We start from the raw sequence: 17,092 nt of genomic DNA, 5'->3' as shown, positions 1-17,092 counted from the left end.
ATGATCGCAGGGTGCTGGGATAGAGCCCCACATCTCTCTCTCTCTCTCTCTGTTAAATAAATAAATAAATAAATAAATAAAATCTTAAAAAAAAAAAAAAAGATCCTTGGTTGACAGGTTGATATCTACCCTAAAAAATGGATTTAATAGCCTTTAATAATCTCACAAAAATATACAGATGCTTAAAAAAACCCTACAAACCTTCGTCCACTTGAGAAAAATTAACTTTATTCAACTTCTAGTTTTTATGCACGGTTTCTGGGATGCTCATGAAATCTGGTTTGAACTTGCAAACTCATTCAACATAATACTCACGGAAATTACGGGGTGCCCGGTTCCAACAAAAATTAGCACTAGCTGTTTGGTTGGCAGCATATGGGAAGGACGTTCAGGTACCCCATATAGAAACTATCTGGAACCATGTAACAAGAGTTCTATTGGGAATAATGGCTAAAACCAAAAGACACACATGGGGTGTTCTGGAGTTATACAACAAACTGACTCCATCTCGCTTCTTGGTAACACAAAGTGTTGTCCTAAGACTTTTGCTGTGGGCTCCAGACTAGCCACCTGAGGTAAACCAAAGCCCCTCATTAATTTTTCACTACTAAGTCCTCCCAATAACCTGTGGAAAAATCTATTACTAACTGTTTCCCCTTCAATAAGTCAGTAGTCAGGGGAAGGGGAAGCAGTGTATTGGGTGCATGAGCAAGCTTTGGTATTGGAAACATAATCAACACTAATTCAGGGCTAACTCTAAAGGAATAACCAGTTAACAAAATGCCCTATATTCCATTACTGAAATCTGTCATCCAATTTTAACTACACTTAAATTGTTTACACCTGATTTCACGGAAATGACAGTGGCATTTTCCATGATTTTTGGATCCTGACACTTGTCAGGATTAAAGTCTTAGCTGGAATGATGTCTGGATTTGATTTTAAGGAGGAGGAGGATGAACTTAAGGCCTATAAATAGCACTACTTTTTATCTTCAATGTCATTCATGAATTTAAGTTTTTTAAAACAATGAAGTATTTCAATTCATATGTTGTGATGTTTCTTAATCCCTTTTGGAAGTATTAATAAAGATCTGGAAGTAAAAGTTTGAACTGAAAGAAAGGTGAATACCAAAATTATGACTCAGATCAAATTATACAGAAGGCAAACCAAAGTTTTTTTCTAAGCATGCACACAATTCATAACATGATGGATATGGACCCCAAAGCCGAGTAATAGAGTCTGAATGACATGCAAGAGATTTGTCTAAGATTGTTTCCATAAAGAGGTTATCTGGGGTTTTAAAGAGTAAGTTCTGGTGAATTTCTGCCTTCTCTGAACATTTGCCAGTACTATTTCTGGAGTCTGAAAGAAACACATGAAAAAGATTTGTATCTTTCTAGGGGCATTATGCAATTGGAAGTTGTTGATGTACCTATTAGCAACAATTCCTAAAACATCTCCTTACCACAAGAACTACTAATTTTCATGGGAATAGTGGAACCCCTTGGGGTAGTTCCACCAACTCTCAAAACTTCATCAATAACTACCATCTTGAAGAAGAAAAAGATCAACTCTGATTTTAGCAGTCCTCACACACCTGATGTTTTAAATCTAACCTCTCACAAAAATTAGTTTGGATTGTCCCACTGAGTTTACCAGAGCCTTTCGTGGAATAACCCTGACAAATATTACCACTTTTGGCTCTTCTGCCTTCCTCTCACTCTCCAGCCAATTTAGGCCTTTGCCACTTTGAACTGCTACTTGCTCTTCCTGAACAAGCTATGCATTTTCATGCCTCCATGAGGCTATTACCTCTTCCCAGAATTCCTCTCTGCTATTGCCTCTTTGGTGAAATCCTTCTCATTCTTAAGGCCCAATTCAAACATCACTTCTCCTTGCATCTTTTGCCCATATTTCTTTCTGAGAAGAATGAATCTCTTGCTCTTCTGGGTTTCCATGGAACTTTGCACATTTGGAGCTCTTATAAACTCTTAGGATACAGTTCTGTAGAATTTGCTATTTTCAAATTTAAGGCCTGATAGAGAATAAAGTTTTTGAAAGCAAAGTCAGAAGTGAATCCTTCCAAAAATTTGTGTTTACTAAAAGAAAAAGTCAGCATACTTAAAAAAAGGAAATCGAAAAGCCCCTTAAAACACTTTGTTATGATGGATCTTACTATTTCCCAGTTACACTCCCTTACTTGCTAGAAACTTCTGAATCTCCCTGCCCTATAAAGTCTTGTGTTGCTGTTAAGTTAATTTTGTTTTGCTGCATATGCTGCACGCACAAGGAGTATGTGTAGGTGTGTTTCCCGTCTCTGCCTGGCTCTGCATTAGACACGATGGCTTTCACTTTCTAACTTAGACTCATGTTCCTCTGCTGCCTAGGTCCTGCTGACGTCACAGAAATGAAGAGTAATTCAGATGCATGAGATGGAAAAAGATCGGGGGAAACTTGCTATTCTTGGCTGACGGTTCTCAAATATGCGCCCCAATATCCAGAATGACTATGTGGTCTTAGTGCTGGTGCCTTGAGTCACTCCGTGCCAGAACGGACACTGTCAGCTTGCTCAGCACATCTCTGGCTTCCTTCCTCCTGGAAGAAGGTGCCAAAGTACGGTTCTGGGGCCTGGGACTCCTTTCTCTCCTCTTTCTTAAAGTTTTACTGCAAAAACTTCTCTTTGTCTGCCATCTGCTTTACCAACCACACCTTAGTATTTTCTCATCTTCAGTTCTTCCCTTTTCTAATTATCCACATCAAGAATGACAGGGATTGAATTTTCCCCAGTTGGAAGTTCCCCACCCTTCTAACCCTCCCCACAGAAAACCTCTGTTATTTGCCACTAGAAGGACTAATAGGATGAGATAAACCAAACACGAATATAGCACTTTGAATACAACACTGCATAGCAAGGTTGGTACTTTACCTATTTTCCCAATGAGATGAATTCATCAAGGGTAAGGCTTACATTTTACTTGAATCCTTGACTCTCTGCTACTCGGAATCCATCCCCTCTGCCACTGAAATCTCTCTTGCTCTTGGGCCTCCTTTCCTTCCCACTGCCAGAGGCCAGCCCTCACTGATCATCACCCAGATGAAGGCAGCTGCTTCCAGGCAGGTCTTCCTGTTGTCACTTTCATTGGCTTTGAGTTTGTTGTTGTTGTTGTTGTTTTTAAAGGAAAAAAAAAAAAGCAACCAAAGGAATCCTTCTAAATTACACATTTGCCCATGCTACTTTTGGCATCAAATTCTTCAGGGATTCCCTCTGACTCTTCTCTCCCTTTTAGCCCCACCACAAGGCATGCCCTTACTCCACCCTTTGAGTCACCAAACTACCGCAGTTTCCAAAGTGTACCCTGGCCTCTTAAAACGGTCTCTGCTTGAAGTGTTTTCTTCTTTTTTTGCGTGGAGAAGGCCTAGTCATCCTTTAAGCATTCAGCCTGGTTAATCCTCCCTGACTCTCCCCCAGGGCAGAAGGCAGCAATCCTACCTCTCTGATTCTCTCTAGTGTGGCTTTAACAGAACACAAGTCACTCTTTACTTGAGTGCTTCCCCAATTAACCCTGAGCTCCCTGAAGGCAGATATGAACACTTCATCACCTTTGTATTTCTGACTCCCTACCTAGTGTGTATTGATGTGAGAAACAAAGGCAAAAGAAAAAATTAAATCTCCTTACTGCTGACAGCCCACTGACAAGTCTTTGAAACAGGTAGTGTGACCTTCCTCTGGGAGCTCAGCTGCCTGGATGTTGACACTTTGCTAAGGGCAAAAGGCAATCTTAGCCTGATCCCCAGGATCCTCTTTAACAGATAAAAATTCCTTTGGAAACTTCCTTTATCTCTTCCCTCTAATATACATGTTGGCAATATGGCCCACTGATAGACATCTGAGGGGTCTCCTGACTGAGGGTTTACTAAACAGTAATAAATGACCTTTTCCTAACAATAGCTAGCCCCCTCAGGATCCTGGAAACCTTGTTTCCAAAACACACTGGAGGCTTGTGCTGTCCCTAACCCCTCCGCACTTGAAAGTATATAATGGGCTACTTCTCGTGACCTCAGTGCAGCTCTTTGCTGCCCACGGGTGTTGTCCCTGTGCTTTAATAAGACCACTTTTTACACCAAAGACATCTCAAGAATTTGGTCTCAGCCATCGGCTCCAAACCCCACCACTTTAAACAGCATCATTTCCCAAATAAATGCTCAAGTGTTTCTTAAATAAATGAACGCTTGGTTACATCAGAACTGCCAACATCTTCACCTGCTTGTTTCTCATCTCAATGGCAAGTTGCAAACCATTACAGCTTTCTTCCCCCATGGCACCCTGATTACATGACTGAATAAATGATGCGATCTACTGTGTATTTGGAAGAACCAGCTATAGGTGGAGACCGGGAATTTCTGTGCAGGTAGGTGACATATTATCACCTGCAAATGCTCAAGGGAATCCAAGGATATTCTGTGAGACTATTTAAGATGGGTATGAAAGAAGATTCATAGACCTTAATGATTTCTATGTAGACTGGTTATATTTTAATTTTTTTCTGCATCTTCATAAAGGAGTGGAAAGCAAATAAAATGGTTGTAAAGCTACTTTATCATATACCAAGAGAATATGGGGCAAAGTCTATGAAACTATAAAACCCAATACCACCCTTCTGCTCCTAATAGTTCTGGGATATCATTATGTAAATCTTATTACTTTTGAAAACTAAGAGCTCTTTTATGAAATGAAAGTAAATCATCATGTAGAGTGGACTTGTACAACTTAGAACTCCATGATCAGCATTGTGAGCTTATTTGTAAAAACAAAGACTACAAAAAGAAAATTATAGCATATAAGAGTTCAGAAAAATGGAAGGAGAAGCACAAAACTTTAAGAAGAGACTCTTACTGTGATAAATAGTAATAAATAGTAAACCAATCATTATTCCTATTTTCAAAAATAAAATGAATGAAATTACTCCAAAGAGATGTCCCTGTTGGAATGTTCTCTTGGATGCCTGTGGTATGCCAAAGTTGGTTTTGGTGAGGAATGCAGCTGCTATTGATGTTCCAATTAATTACACAGGATAAGTCTTTAACATAGAAAACCAATCCAGGCAGATACCCTTTCAAAGACATTCAGTCTAGATGAAGCTCTCCTATCCACACATATGCACAACTATTTTTATTTTTGTTGCTTTAAAAGTGTTGTCTTCCCTCACTTGAGAGGTTTATGTTGATGTCAACCAATGCATAAATTTACTGATATTGTGTTGAAATGCAATAGAAATGTCTGGTTAATGTGATTTCTCCTTTGCCATTGGTCAGGGTGCAAATGTTCCACCCTGAGGGCAGGTATTGCAATTGGTGTACCAGAGGCAAAGATCCCCAGATACAGCGATTTCAGAATAGACCTTTACTTCATCATTTTTATTTTATTTAAATAAGAAAATGAAAAGAATAATTCCAGTGCCTAGATAGTTGGTGGACATTTAAATAAGAAAATATAAAAAATAATACATATGTTAGAATAGTCAAACAGTACGGAAAGTGGGGCTTCCTGTCTCTAATCTGGGGGCCTCTCTCAAAGGCAACTCTCAACAGCTACCGTTGCATTTTTAAGTTTAAAATGTGAACCCATTTAAGAAGTTCAGTAAAAATATTGGCTGGGGTGCCAGTCGGTTAAGCATCTGACTCTTGATCTCGGGTCAGGTCTTGATCTCAGGGTTGTGAGTTCAAGCCCTGTGCTGGGCTTATTTAAAAATAAATAAATAAATAAATGGGACATGATTCTTCATTTAGCAAATATACATCATAAGGGAACACATATAAAACCTTTTTAATTTCCTCAAACTTGTATTCCCTTTGGCTACTACAAATTAATGATTGGTAGATAATAGGTAGTCAGTGACAAACAGGCAAGTGCTTAAGGGGCAACTAGATGGCTCAGCTGGTTAAGCATCCAACTCATGATTCTGGCTCAGGTCATGCCTCAGGATTGTGAGATCGAGCCCCGCAGAGGGCTCTGCACTGTTGGGGGGGAGCCTGCTTAAGCATCTTTCTCTCTACCTCTGCAACTCCTGCACCTATGCTCTCTCTTTCAAAACAACAACAACAACAAACAAACAAACAAAAAACAAAACACCACAAGACAAACAAGCCAACACACAAAAAGAAACTAGCTTAAGAATAAACTGTGAAATTTAAGAAACAAGGCAGAGGATCATAGTGGAAGAGAGGAAAAAACAAAGCAAGGTGAAACCAGAGAGGGAGACAAACCATAAGAGACTCTTCATCTCAGGAAACAAACTGAAGGCTGCTGGATGGGAAGGGGGTAAGGGGATGGGGTAACTGGGTGATGGACATTGGGGAGGGTATGTGTTATAATGAGCACTGGGTATTATATAAGACTGATGAATCACAGGCCTGTACCTCTGAAACCAATAATACACTATATGTTAATTTTAAAAAGAATAAACTAAGCAGCACTTAAAAAAAGAGATCAACAGAGTTCAGGACAAAGAATTTTAATATTTAAATATTTTATAGACATGTATGTCTCCTAGGAGCAGGGAGAGAAAAACGCATGATGCTAACTTCACAGGGTAGAGATAATTTCTCTGAATGTTTGCTTTATTTAAAAATGACCATAACCTTTGAGAAGATTCCATAAATTAGTTTTGTGTTACAAATCAGGAAGGAATAATGGCCAGTATGTTTTTTATGTATGGCAGCCAAATAAAGTTTTCTAGTTTGTTTTTATTTTCTAAATGAATTACCTTGTATTTTATTTCATGATCCTTCACTATGTCAGAAAAAAAAAAAAGAAAACTTAACTGGGAATGAAGAGGTCTCTCAAATGATCTTTATTATGCCAAAGTCTATGTTGATCCACTTTCTGACTTACTTTTCATTGTGAAATATCACTGGGGGCTACACCCCCCCTCAAAATCTGAATCTATCATCATTGTGAAATATCACTGGGGGCTACACTCCCCTCAAAATCTGAATCTATCAAAACTCTGTGAAGAGTTACACATGTATGACATCATAGACAGTGATGTTTCCAAGTTGTTTAACTAAGATCTCAGGGCACTTTTAAAACAATTTCAGTTAATTTTCAATATCCAAAGAGTAACTTTGAGTTGTAATTTGCATATCAGTCTGCCTTCATTTGTCCTTAGAATTGGAATTAAAATTATGTATATGTATACTGCCTAGAGCAATCTATACCTTTAATGCCATTCCGATCAAAATTCCACCAGTATTTTTCAAAGAGCTGGAGCAAATAATCCTAAAATTTGTATGGAATCAGAAGAGACCCCGAATTGCTAAGGAAATGTTGAAAAAGAAAAACAAAACTTGGGGCATCACGTTACCTGATTTCAAGCTTTACTACAAAGCTGTGATCACCAAGACAGCATGGTACTGGCATAAAAACAGACACATAGACCAGTGGAACAGAGAGCCCAGATATGGACGCTCAACTCTGTGGTCAAATAATCTTCGACAAAGCAGGAAAAAATATACAGTGGAATAAAGACAGTCTCTTCAACAAATGGTGCTGGGAAAATTGGACAGCTATATGTAGAAGAATGAAACTCGACCATTCTCTTACACCATACACAAAGATAAACTTGAAATGGATAAAAGACCTCAACGTGAGACAGGAATCCATCAGAATCCTAGAGGAGAACATAGGCAGTAACCTCTTTGATATTAGCCACAGCAACTTCTTTCAAGATATGTCTCCAAAGGCAAAGGAAACAAAAGTGAAGATGAACTTTTGGGACTTCATCAAAATCAAAAGCTTCTGCACAGCAAAGGAAACAGTCAAGAAAACAAAGAGGCAACCCACAGAATGGGAGAAGATATGTGCAAATGACAGTACAGACAAAAGGTTGATATCCAGGATCTATAAAGAACTTCTCAAACTCAACACACACAAAACAGATAATCATGTCAAAAAATGGGCAGAAGACATGAACAGACACTTCTTCAAGGAAGACATACAAATGGCTATCAGACACATGAAAAAATGTTCATCATCACTAGCCATCAGGGAGATTCAAATTAAAACCACATTGAGATACCACCTTACACCAGTTAGAATGGCCAAAATTAGCAAGACAGGAAACAATGTATGTTGGAGAGGATGTGGAGAAAGGGGAACCCTCTTACACTGTTGGTGGGAATGCAAGTTGGTGCAGCCACTTTGGAGAACAGTGTGGAGATTCCTCAAGAAATTAAAAATAGAGCTTCCCTATGACCCTGCAATTGCACTACTGGGTATTTACCCCAAAGATACAGATGTAGTGAGAAGAAGGGCCATCTGTACCCCAATGTTTATAGCAGCAATGGCCACAGTTGCCAAACTGTGGAAAGAACCAAGATGCCCTTCAACGGACGAATGGATAAGGAAAATGTGATCCATATACACTATGGAGTATTATGCCTCCATCAAAAAGAATGAATACCCAACTTTTGTATCAACATGGATGGGACTGGAAGTGATTATGCTGAGTGAAATAAGTCAAGCAGAGAGAGTCAATTATCATATGGTTTCACTTATTTGTGGAGCATAACAAATAACATGGAGGACATGGGGAGATGGAGAGGAGAAGGAAGTTGAGGGAAATTGGAAGGGGAGATGAGCCATGAGAGACTATGGACTCTGAAAAACAACCTGAGGGTTTTGAAGGGGCGGGGCGTGGGAGGTTGGGGGAGCCAGGTGGTGGGTATTATGGAGGGCACGTATTGCGTGGAGCACTGGGTGTGGTGCATAAACAATGAATTCTGTTATGCTGAAAATAAATAAATTAATTTAAAAAATTATGTATATGTATAGTATTTGCCCCCATTAGCCTTCTAACCTTAAGCAATTGACGTAACTTCTCTGTGTCTCAAATTCTTCATCTACAAAATGTAATACTAATACTATATGTGTGCATCTGTATTTGTGTATATATATATATACATATGCATATATATACATATTTATGTATATATACACACATATATATATATATACATATATACATAATATTATATATGATAGGTTTTTTATGAGGATTATCTAAATTCATGTAAACGAGTGCCTGGAAATGCGCTGGGCACATACTTATCTATAAGTTGTTTACATTATCATCATCACATTATCATCAACATTATTGTTGTTAATTAATGTTTAGAGTATTCATACTCCATTATAAATCTATGAAATGATAATTCTCTCAAGAAATGTGAAGTTGAGGGCGCCTGGGTGGCTCAGTGGGTTAAGCCTCTGCCTTCGGCTCAGGTCATGATCCTGAGGTCCTGGGATCAAGCCCCGCGTCAGGCTCTCTGCTCGGCGGGGAGCCTGCTTCCCCCTCTCTCTCTGCCTGCCTCTCTGCCTACTTGTGATCTCTCTCTCTGTGTCAAATAAATAAAATCTTAAAAAAAAAAAAGTGAAGTTGAGAGTGGCATATAAATGTAAGATTTAAAATATTGTATAAGTCACTTAATATTATGTTAAAAAAAACAAGATTTTTTCTTTTAAAACAAATGCTTCCCCCCAACATGTTAGAGATCATAAATAACTCTGAAAAACACTTTTAGATTTAGAAGAACCACTGTGCTAATAGTATCTTTATTCCTAAATAAAAGATACTATTTTTGAAGTAAAAAATAAAAACTCATTTTAAGGAAAAACAAGAAAACTTTGTTTTGAAATTTATTATCTATCCCTACCATAGCAGATAACTGATATGCTTTTAGTTGGGTCTTTAGACCTAGTTGTGTGTGCACTCATTTTTCCCTCCAACAATGGCATTTGAAACTCAATAGATCAGATTATTTTTTTTAAGAGATCAGAGTTTTTTTTAATTTTTTTATTTTTTTTAATTTTTTATTTTTTTTAAAGATTTTATTTATTTATTTGACAGAGAGAAATCACAAGTAGATGGAGAGGCAGGCAGAGAGAGAGAGGGGAAGCAGGCTCCCTGCTGAGCAGAGAGCCCGATGCGGGACTCGATCCCAGGACCCTGAGATCATGACCTGAGCCGAAGGCAGCGGTTTAACCCACTGAGCCACCCAGGCGCCCCAAGAGATCAGAATTTAAGCCAAATCTTTCTATCTCTGCCTAAATTTCTCCCAGTGTGACTCCTTATTTGGCTAGGTCTGCCATCTCTTTGGCCTATCCTATCTCATGTACTAGAAACTTGAAAGGAAACAATAAACAAAACAAACAAAAAACCTCAGGAAGTACTGGTAGGAAGAGGCCAGTGTAATGAGGGGGTCAAGGTGGCCAGTTCTGATCTCAGTACTAAGAACTGGCAATATATTGCATATCAGTAAGAGCTGTGTTACACCTGACAAGCATGGTAAAATAGCCACCTAGGATGACTCAGTCTAAAAGTACCAGGTTCAGCAAAGGTTTAATAAAGAAGATAAGTCATATTCACCTCATAATAGGATACTGGGCCTTTTAAAAATGTGCAGAAACCTATGGGATAGGCACCATCCTGCACTCTTCAGGAGAACAAAAGGAGATGTGACAGCATCTCTTCTGGGAATTCACCAAAGAGCAGGAATGGGAACATCACTGAACAGTCAAAATACAGTCTGATTGCAGCTGAGGAAGAAGGTGCTGTAGAAAATGGTACCAACAGTGCTCTACCATCATCTGTGCCCATGTGAAAACTTCCTTCTTCTACGATGTCTGCCTTATATCCCTTCTTAGTTATACACAGTGGGTGCCAATTATTTTTCCATCCCCATCTTGAGCGTGAATGTGAACACCTTATTCTGGCTCAATGTAATTTTGTTCCCATCCAATAAACACTATGGTTGGTTTAGAGAACAAGATGAAGAGGCTGTAGCATGGATTCTTCATTCAGGGCAAAGTGGTAGTAACAATAATTAAAATATTTTGTCTTTCTTTTTTAGGAACAGAAGCTCAATGAAGACCTTTTTCACTGGCATATATATGCAGAGGTGGGCAGAAGCGGCCTGGAAGAACTGGGTTAGCAAAAGGTCTAGTGAAGTACAAGGTTTAGCAAAAGGCTTAGAAAAGTCAAAGCAAATTAGAAGACCACATGGGGACAACTTTAAAACTTCAGAGGTCTATGTGATTACTATTAATGATGTGCTACTCTAGGGAGAAACAAGAAAATGTCAGTATCACTCCTTTCTTATTTGTTTTTGTAAGGGGAGAAAATTAAGATTACATTAACATGCAAAGGATGTTAGAATAGGAAGGAATCTTATCAATAAAGTTAACCTTATTAACTTTATGAAAATGACCCTATATTCTGGCTTCACTAGGAAAGTCTTATTTTACATCTCTTTTTACAGTCATTATTACATGCATCCCCTTCCATTGTTAAACATGTACTAATTAGATGTTGTCGACTATAATTATGGTATTTAAAATGCCCTCATTTTGTCAACAGGCTAAGATGTGTTTCTCCATCACTGACCAGGCACATAGGTTCAATATGTGACTAATTGTTGAATTCCCAGGCCATTACTTTGTCACTTACCATGCTATCCTACCCAAAGTAGATGACCGATTGTTCAACAGTAATAGACGCATGGAACCTGTGGATCTCACTTCAAGGGCAACAAAATGGCATCACAACTCTCGAGCTGCCCCAGTCATTGTAATTTACCAGCATGGAAACAATGCTGTGAATGTGCAAACTGTAGTCTACTATTATCTCCAACCCAAGGGAAAATTCACTCGTCTATGAGTCTATTTTTAGCTATAAGCAGTGGGTGGACAACTAGCTGTTTCCATCCCCATCAGAGGCATGAGTGTGACCATCTTGTTTCTAGGCTCAATGTACTGTTTCCATAGATAAGTACTAGAATTGGCATTAACTTAGAGCTGAGGACTGAAATGAATAAGTTAAACCATTTTATCTGTCTTCCTTAGAAACTTAAAATGCCAACCATTTTCTTTTGATTGATCTTACCAACTGATATATATTTTAATTTTTATTTCAAGTTGTTCAAGCGTCCAAAAAAAAGTTATTTTTAAGTCATAAGTCTGGTTTCCATGAAGCCAAGACTCTATAGAAATTTGTTAACAGTAATAAAAACCATCTTACTTTCAATTGAAAATAAAGATATAGTTCATAAAAAAGAAGTAAAAAACATGAGCACTTATAGAAGTTTGCACATTAAAGATAGTATCTTGAACTCTCCAATATAAAAGGTATGCTATTAATAAGTTAGCAAACTAGTTTCAAAATGCCTACAAACATTGCTAATCAATCAGTAAAACCATAGAGAAAATCGTATGTCTTAACAACAGACACCAAATGACTCTTTTCAAAAAATTTACTCATTCATTAATAATATAAACCAATTCACTGATGATTTCAAACATAACTCCATCTTGTGCTTTTACCACAAAAGGGAAATATTTGTTTCTCTTTAAGAATCTTTGAAAAAACTGTTAAAGCTTTAACAATTTATATTTATTTTTATTTGTATATATTCTGACAAATTTTTATAATAATGCTAAAGAATAAATAAATAAGGGTAATATATCCACTCAGGATATATATGTATATGTATGTATGTGTGTGTGTGTGTATAGTTGGACTAGTCATTAATTTGTACTTAACAATTTTTTTTTCTTTTTAAAAGTTTTTTCTTTTTAGGGGGAAGCAGGCTCCCTGCTGAGCAGAGAGCTCGACACGGGTCTCAATCCCAACACCCTGAGATCACGACCAGAGCCAAAGGCAGAGGCTTAACCACTGAGCCACCCAGGTGTCCCAACAACTTTTTTTCTACAGAAGGTAGAGAGTGCCTCCTATATGAGACTAAATTTAAGTAATAATTTAAAAGTAATTATTGTCCCTTGAGAATTACGGTAATTGACTATTTTTTAATAGAAAAGATAGCATTAGATGCATTATCACTTGAGTGACAAATATCTAAAACTGTGTTCTAGTGAATTTGCACTGAACTTACTTACAAACTACATCAGCTATCTTTCTGGTAAACAACGTATTTGCAGATTCTTTACTAAGGTTAAGTACGTAGCCCGTAATTACAAAATAAAAGGCAGGCAATTGGCCTCCGTGAAACAAACCCACTTGTTTTCACTACCTCTTTCAATCTGTCGAGCTGAAATAAGAAACCAACATTCTCTTAAGTTAATATGATTATAATTTAGAAAATGATCACAACAGAAAAATATATGATAACATAAACAAGATCTTAATGAAATACATATTACCCCTTTAGCTTTCATGTTTGTACCATGATTTTGCACTAGATTAGGAAATGAGAGTCATAGTAATTCAACAAAAGGACAGAGACTGTTAAAGAAACAAATATTTCCCTTTATTTGATAATTACATCTACTCATAGGACAGTCAAAATAATTAAAATTCTCAATTTACAGGCCTATAAATAATGCTACTTGACTGAAATCCAGCCAGCAAATAGCAACAAACACGTGAAAAGCTTACTCATGGAATTTCCACCCCATGCCAGTTTAGCAGCATGTAACAGTAGTTCAGAATTATCACCATTTAAGAATCAGAATAGTAACCCCCAAGAGTATTTGACAATAATGAGTTTGCCTTACTCCTTCGCCAGCTGCACACTGGTTGGTTTTGCTCCGATAGGTATTCCATATTTGTGCAAAGTGTTAATCAAAATCTCCCTCATGTCGTTGTTGTAGGAATCGAAGTCAAACACATTCCTAACCACGCTGGAGAGACCTTCAGTGGGAAATTTCTGTATTAATAAAAAAAAAAAAATCCTTAGGACACATGTGATTTATAAAACTGATAGAACAATAATGATTGAATCAACTTTAGCAAATATTTACAAGCCTTGTCAGGTAACAAGATAGGAGGATATACACATTTTTCTTTTAATGTTTGCTCTGATAACTTAATATTTTCTTTTTCAAATAAATACTAGAATTTGAGGGGGCATAGCTCCTTCTCTCAAATGCTAAATCAGTGCTTAGATCCTGTTTGGTGACTTCCATTGCCTTTAAAATGAGTAGTAGATTGACAAAATAAAAAAAAAATTGCTATTTATACAGATAGAGGAGTGTTGAATATCTATACAGAAGTAATTAGAGAAATCATAAGTCTATGAATAAATGAAAGAAAGGTAAAGGAGTAAGAAAGAAGTAAAGAAGAACATAGTAAGTACAGTGAATAGACAAATAGGAAATAGAGGGAAAGAAAAATATTACTAACAGCAAGATTCATACTGGCTGGATACTCTGGGTCCTCTGGTGGCTCTGTCTTGATTTTCTTTAGGCTCTGGGAAATGAACTGGTCTTTTCAAGGCTTAATATGCAGAATGAAGCTTTCTATTTTTCTTTCTAGATTTTCCTTAAAGGGTTGGGGACAGGTCAGAGGTCATGAGTCATTAGGTTGTGACTTTCTGCTCAGAGACCATTATTTATTATACAAGTAGAACTGACCTCAGTTTTTTTTGTTTTCTTTACCATGGTGGACTATACATTTTATTTGTCTACAAAGAACTGCATTTTCCAGTCCATTTATTCTATCTAATAGAACCTTCTTGCAGAATTTACAGGCATATCATAAATACTGTTAGTTCCTAATAAGTTTTCTATCTTCACGTCTTTTGTTTTCAAAATGGAAATACTTTTTGCTAGGATACCACAAGCTTGTTGTATAAAGTTGAACAGTGGTAAAGTTTCACTGCATCTCACTCTCTTGTCTTCTCTCACCCCTCAAAAAACCCCACCAAATTTCCCAGCTCCTTGGTAATGGCCATGGCATAGAACCTTGCCTAAGTCAACTCAAAGGCTAAACGTCAACTGCTCATCAGTCTTCCAGACTTAAAATTTAGATTACAAACACTTCATATTTTATCTGAATCAGTACTATATCTTAGAAACGGAAAGACCTGGTATACATTAAGCAGTCTAAAAAAACACCAAGATTGATGGTTTCTTTTAAACCTTTATGCACAGGCATATGCCGTACCTGTAAATGTTTCACTATGTTGACAACTTCTCTGGTAGAATAAGGATAGTTAATAATCCCCTGGTCAGCTAAACTCCTCAGCTCTCCAAAGGCAGCCACAAGTTTCTGAAGGATGGGCTCAGGCACATTTGGTCCATATTGCCTGAGCATTTTGAGCTCTGAATGGGGTTTGGGATTATCAACTGCATGGCAGCTAAAAATATCACCTATAGGAGAAAAGAGATTCACATTCAGCATGCAAGTAATCCATTATAATGCCATAGGAAATACGGAATTACCATTTAAAGAGTCAGTGGTTGTTCACCAAAGCACTTCCATTTTTAAATGTGTAAAACTGTACAGAAAGCCTGTCCAACAATAGGATGGTATAGAGAAGAAAGCAAATGACTGAAGCATAAGAAAAGGAAATGGAGTGACGTGTGGTTTATTCTTCACGGATTTTTCTGTTAAAAAATTATGTAATATCTGAATACAATCCCACTGGGAGATACTCAAATAAAAAAGCCAAAAAAGGGAAGTCTCCCTATAGCTCTGCCAATCCCACTCCCTCCCCTACAGGCACCCAGGATTAACAGTTCAGTGTATTTATTCTTCCACCCTTGCATTAGTCTTTGTAAAAATGCACACATACAAACTCATAGTTTTAGTGATTAATTTTTTTTCATTGGAAAATACTCTTCATATTGTTCTGAGACTGTGCTTTAAACTTTAACACATGTTGAATATTTTCAAGTATTATATACATCTATCTCATACACATGTTTCTTTACGTACACCAAAAAGGGAGAGTTGGTATCATCACTCCATACACAATTTATATCTTATGCAGATTGCTAAATACACTTTGGAAGTTTGTTTTGGAAAAGTAAGCCTTCAGAGACAATGTCTAAACTAAAATTAAGAAAAAGGAATGTAGAAACACAAAGTATTTCAACTATAGTTTAGGCAACTGAGATAATCCTAGAAAGCATAATCTATGCTCAAGAGAGATGGATTTCTCATTTAAAAGTTCATGTAATTTTACTGATTCACAATCCAAGAGACCAGGGGCCAAAGGAAGTTAAAGTAAATAGGTTTGCATTATTTAATATGTTCATTTCAGAAAGAACTTCCTAGTTCTTAACAATCATTTAAATCATACAGGTACCTGGTTGGCTCAGCTGGTTAAGTGTCTGACTTTTTTTAAAGACTATTTATTTATGGGGCACCTGGGTGCCTCAGTGGGTTAAGGCCTCTGCCTTTGGCTCAGGTCATGATCTCAGACTCCTGGGATTGAGCCCTGCATCGGGCTCTCCGCTTAGCAGAGAGCCTGCTTCCTCCTCTCTCTCTGCCTGCTTCTCTGACTACGTGTGACCTCTCTCTCTCTCTCTGTCAAATAAATAAAAAATATCTTTAAAAATTTTTTAAAAAAAGACTATTTATTTGACAGAAAGAGTGAGAGAGCACAGCAGGGGTAACAGCAGAGGGAGAGGGAGAAGCAGACTCCCTGCTGAGCAGGGAGCCCAATGCAGGTTCAATCCTAGGATGCTGGGATCGTGACCTGAGCAGCCGCTTAACCAAATGAGCCACCAGGCATCCTGAGTGTCTTGCCTCGTTTTTGCTTTTTTTTTTTTTTTTAAATTAACATAAAATGTATTATTTGTTTCAGGGGTACAGGTCTGTCAATCATCAGGTTTACACAATTCACAGCACTCACCATAGCACATACCCTCCCCAATGTCCATCACCTAATCTCTTGACTTTTGATCTCAGCTCAGGTCATGATCTCAGGGATGGACATTGGGTTCTTTCCATTGTTTGGCTATGTAAACAATGCTCTATCACCTATCTTTATACTTAAATCGTTGCACGGGTAATTCTCTTGAATGAATTTGTTGATATGGAATTGCTAGGTCAAGAATCCTACTAGGAGTCTGTGCCTGCTTCATACTGAGTATGAGAATTATTGTTATTCAGAATTACCTCCCTGCTATACAGAAGAGAAGTCCTTCTAAAAGGCTCCTGACGATGAAGCTTATCTCAGGACCATTCTGATCCATGCGAATCAGTCTTCTCAGAGCTGGTCTCAAACTCTCAGGGGGATGTGACAAAAACAAAAGACTACAAACCATTCCTTATTTTGTGTTTTA

The 17,092-nt window shown here is 37.6% G+C and overlaps 1 protein-coding gene across 2 annotated transcripts in view; it reads right to left on the bottom strand.

Annotated features, from left to right (window-relative positions):
* The window catches only part of VWA8 (von Willebrand factor A domain containing 8), a 330,223-nt gene that overhangs the window by 118,708 nt on the left and 194,423 nt on the right, over positions 1-17,092 (bottom strand). For both annotated transcript variants that reach the window (XM_044249814.1, XM_044249815.1), the window contains 2 exons: positions 14,964-15,169; positions 13,574-13,725 (listed from right to left, as the gene is read on the bottom strand). In XM_044249814.1, the coding sequence (XP_044105749.1) occupies positions 13,574-13,725; positions 14,964-15,169 (358 nt within the window). The remainder of the gene's footprint in view (positions 1-13,573; positions 13,726-14,963; positions 15,170-17,092) is intronic.

Source organism: Neovison vison, chromosome 5 (assembly GCF_020171115.1).
Source record: "Neovison vison isolate M4711 chromosome 5, ASM_NN_V1, whole genome shotgun sequence".
NCBI classification, from domain to species: domain Eukaryota; kingdom Metazoa; phylum Chordata; class Mammalia; order Carnivora; family Mustelidae; genus Neogale; species Neogale vison.
Note: the sequence above shows the minus strand (reverse complement) of the source record. Positions and strands in the feature narration are given on the sequence as shown.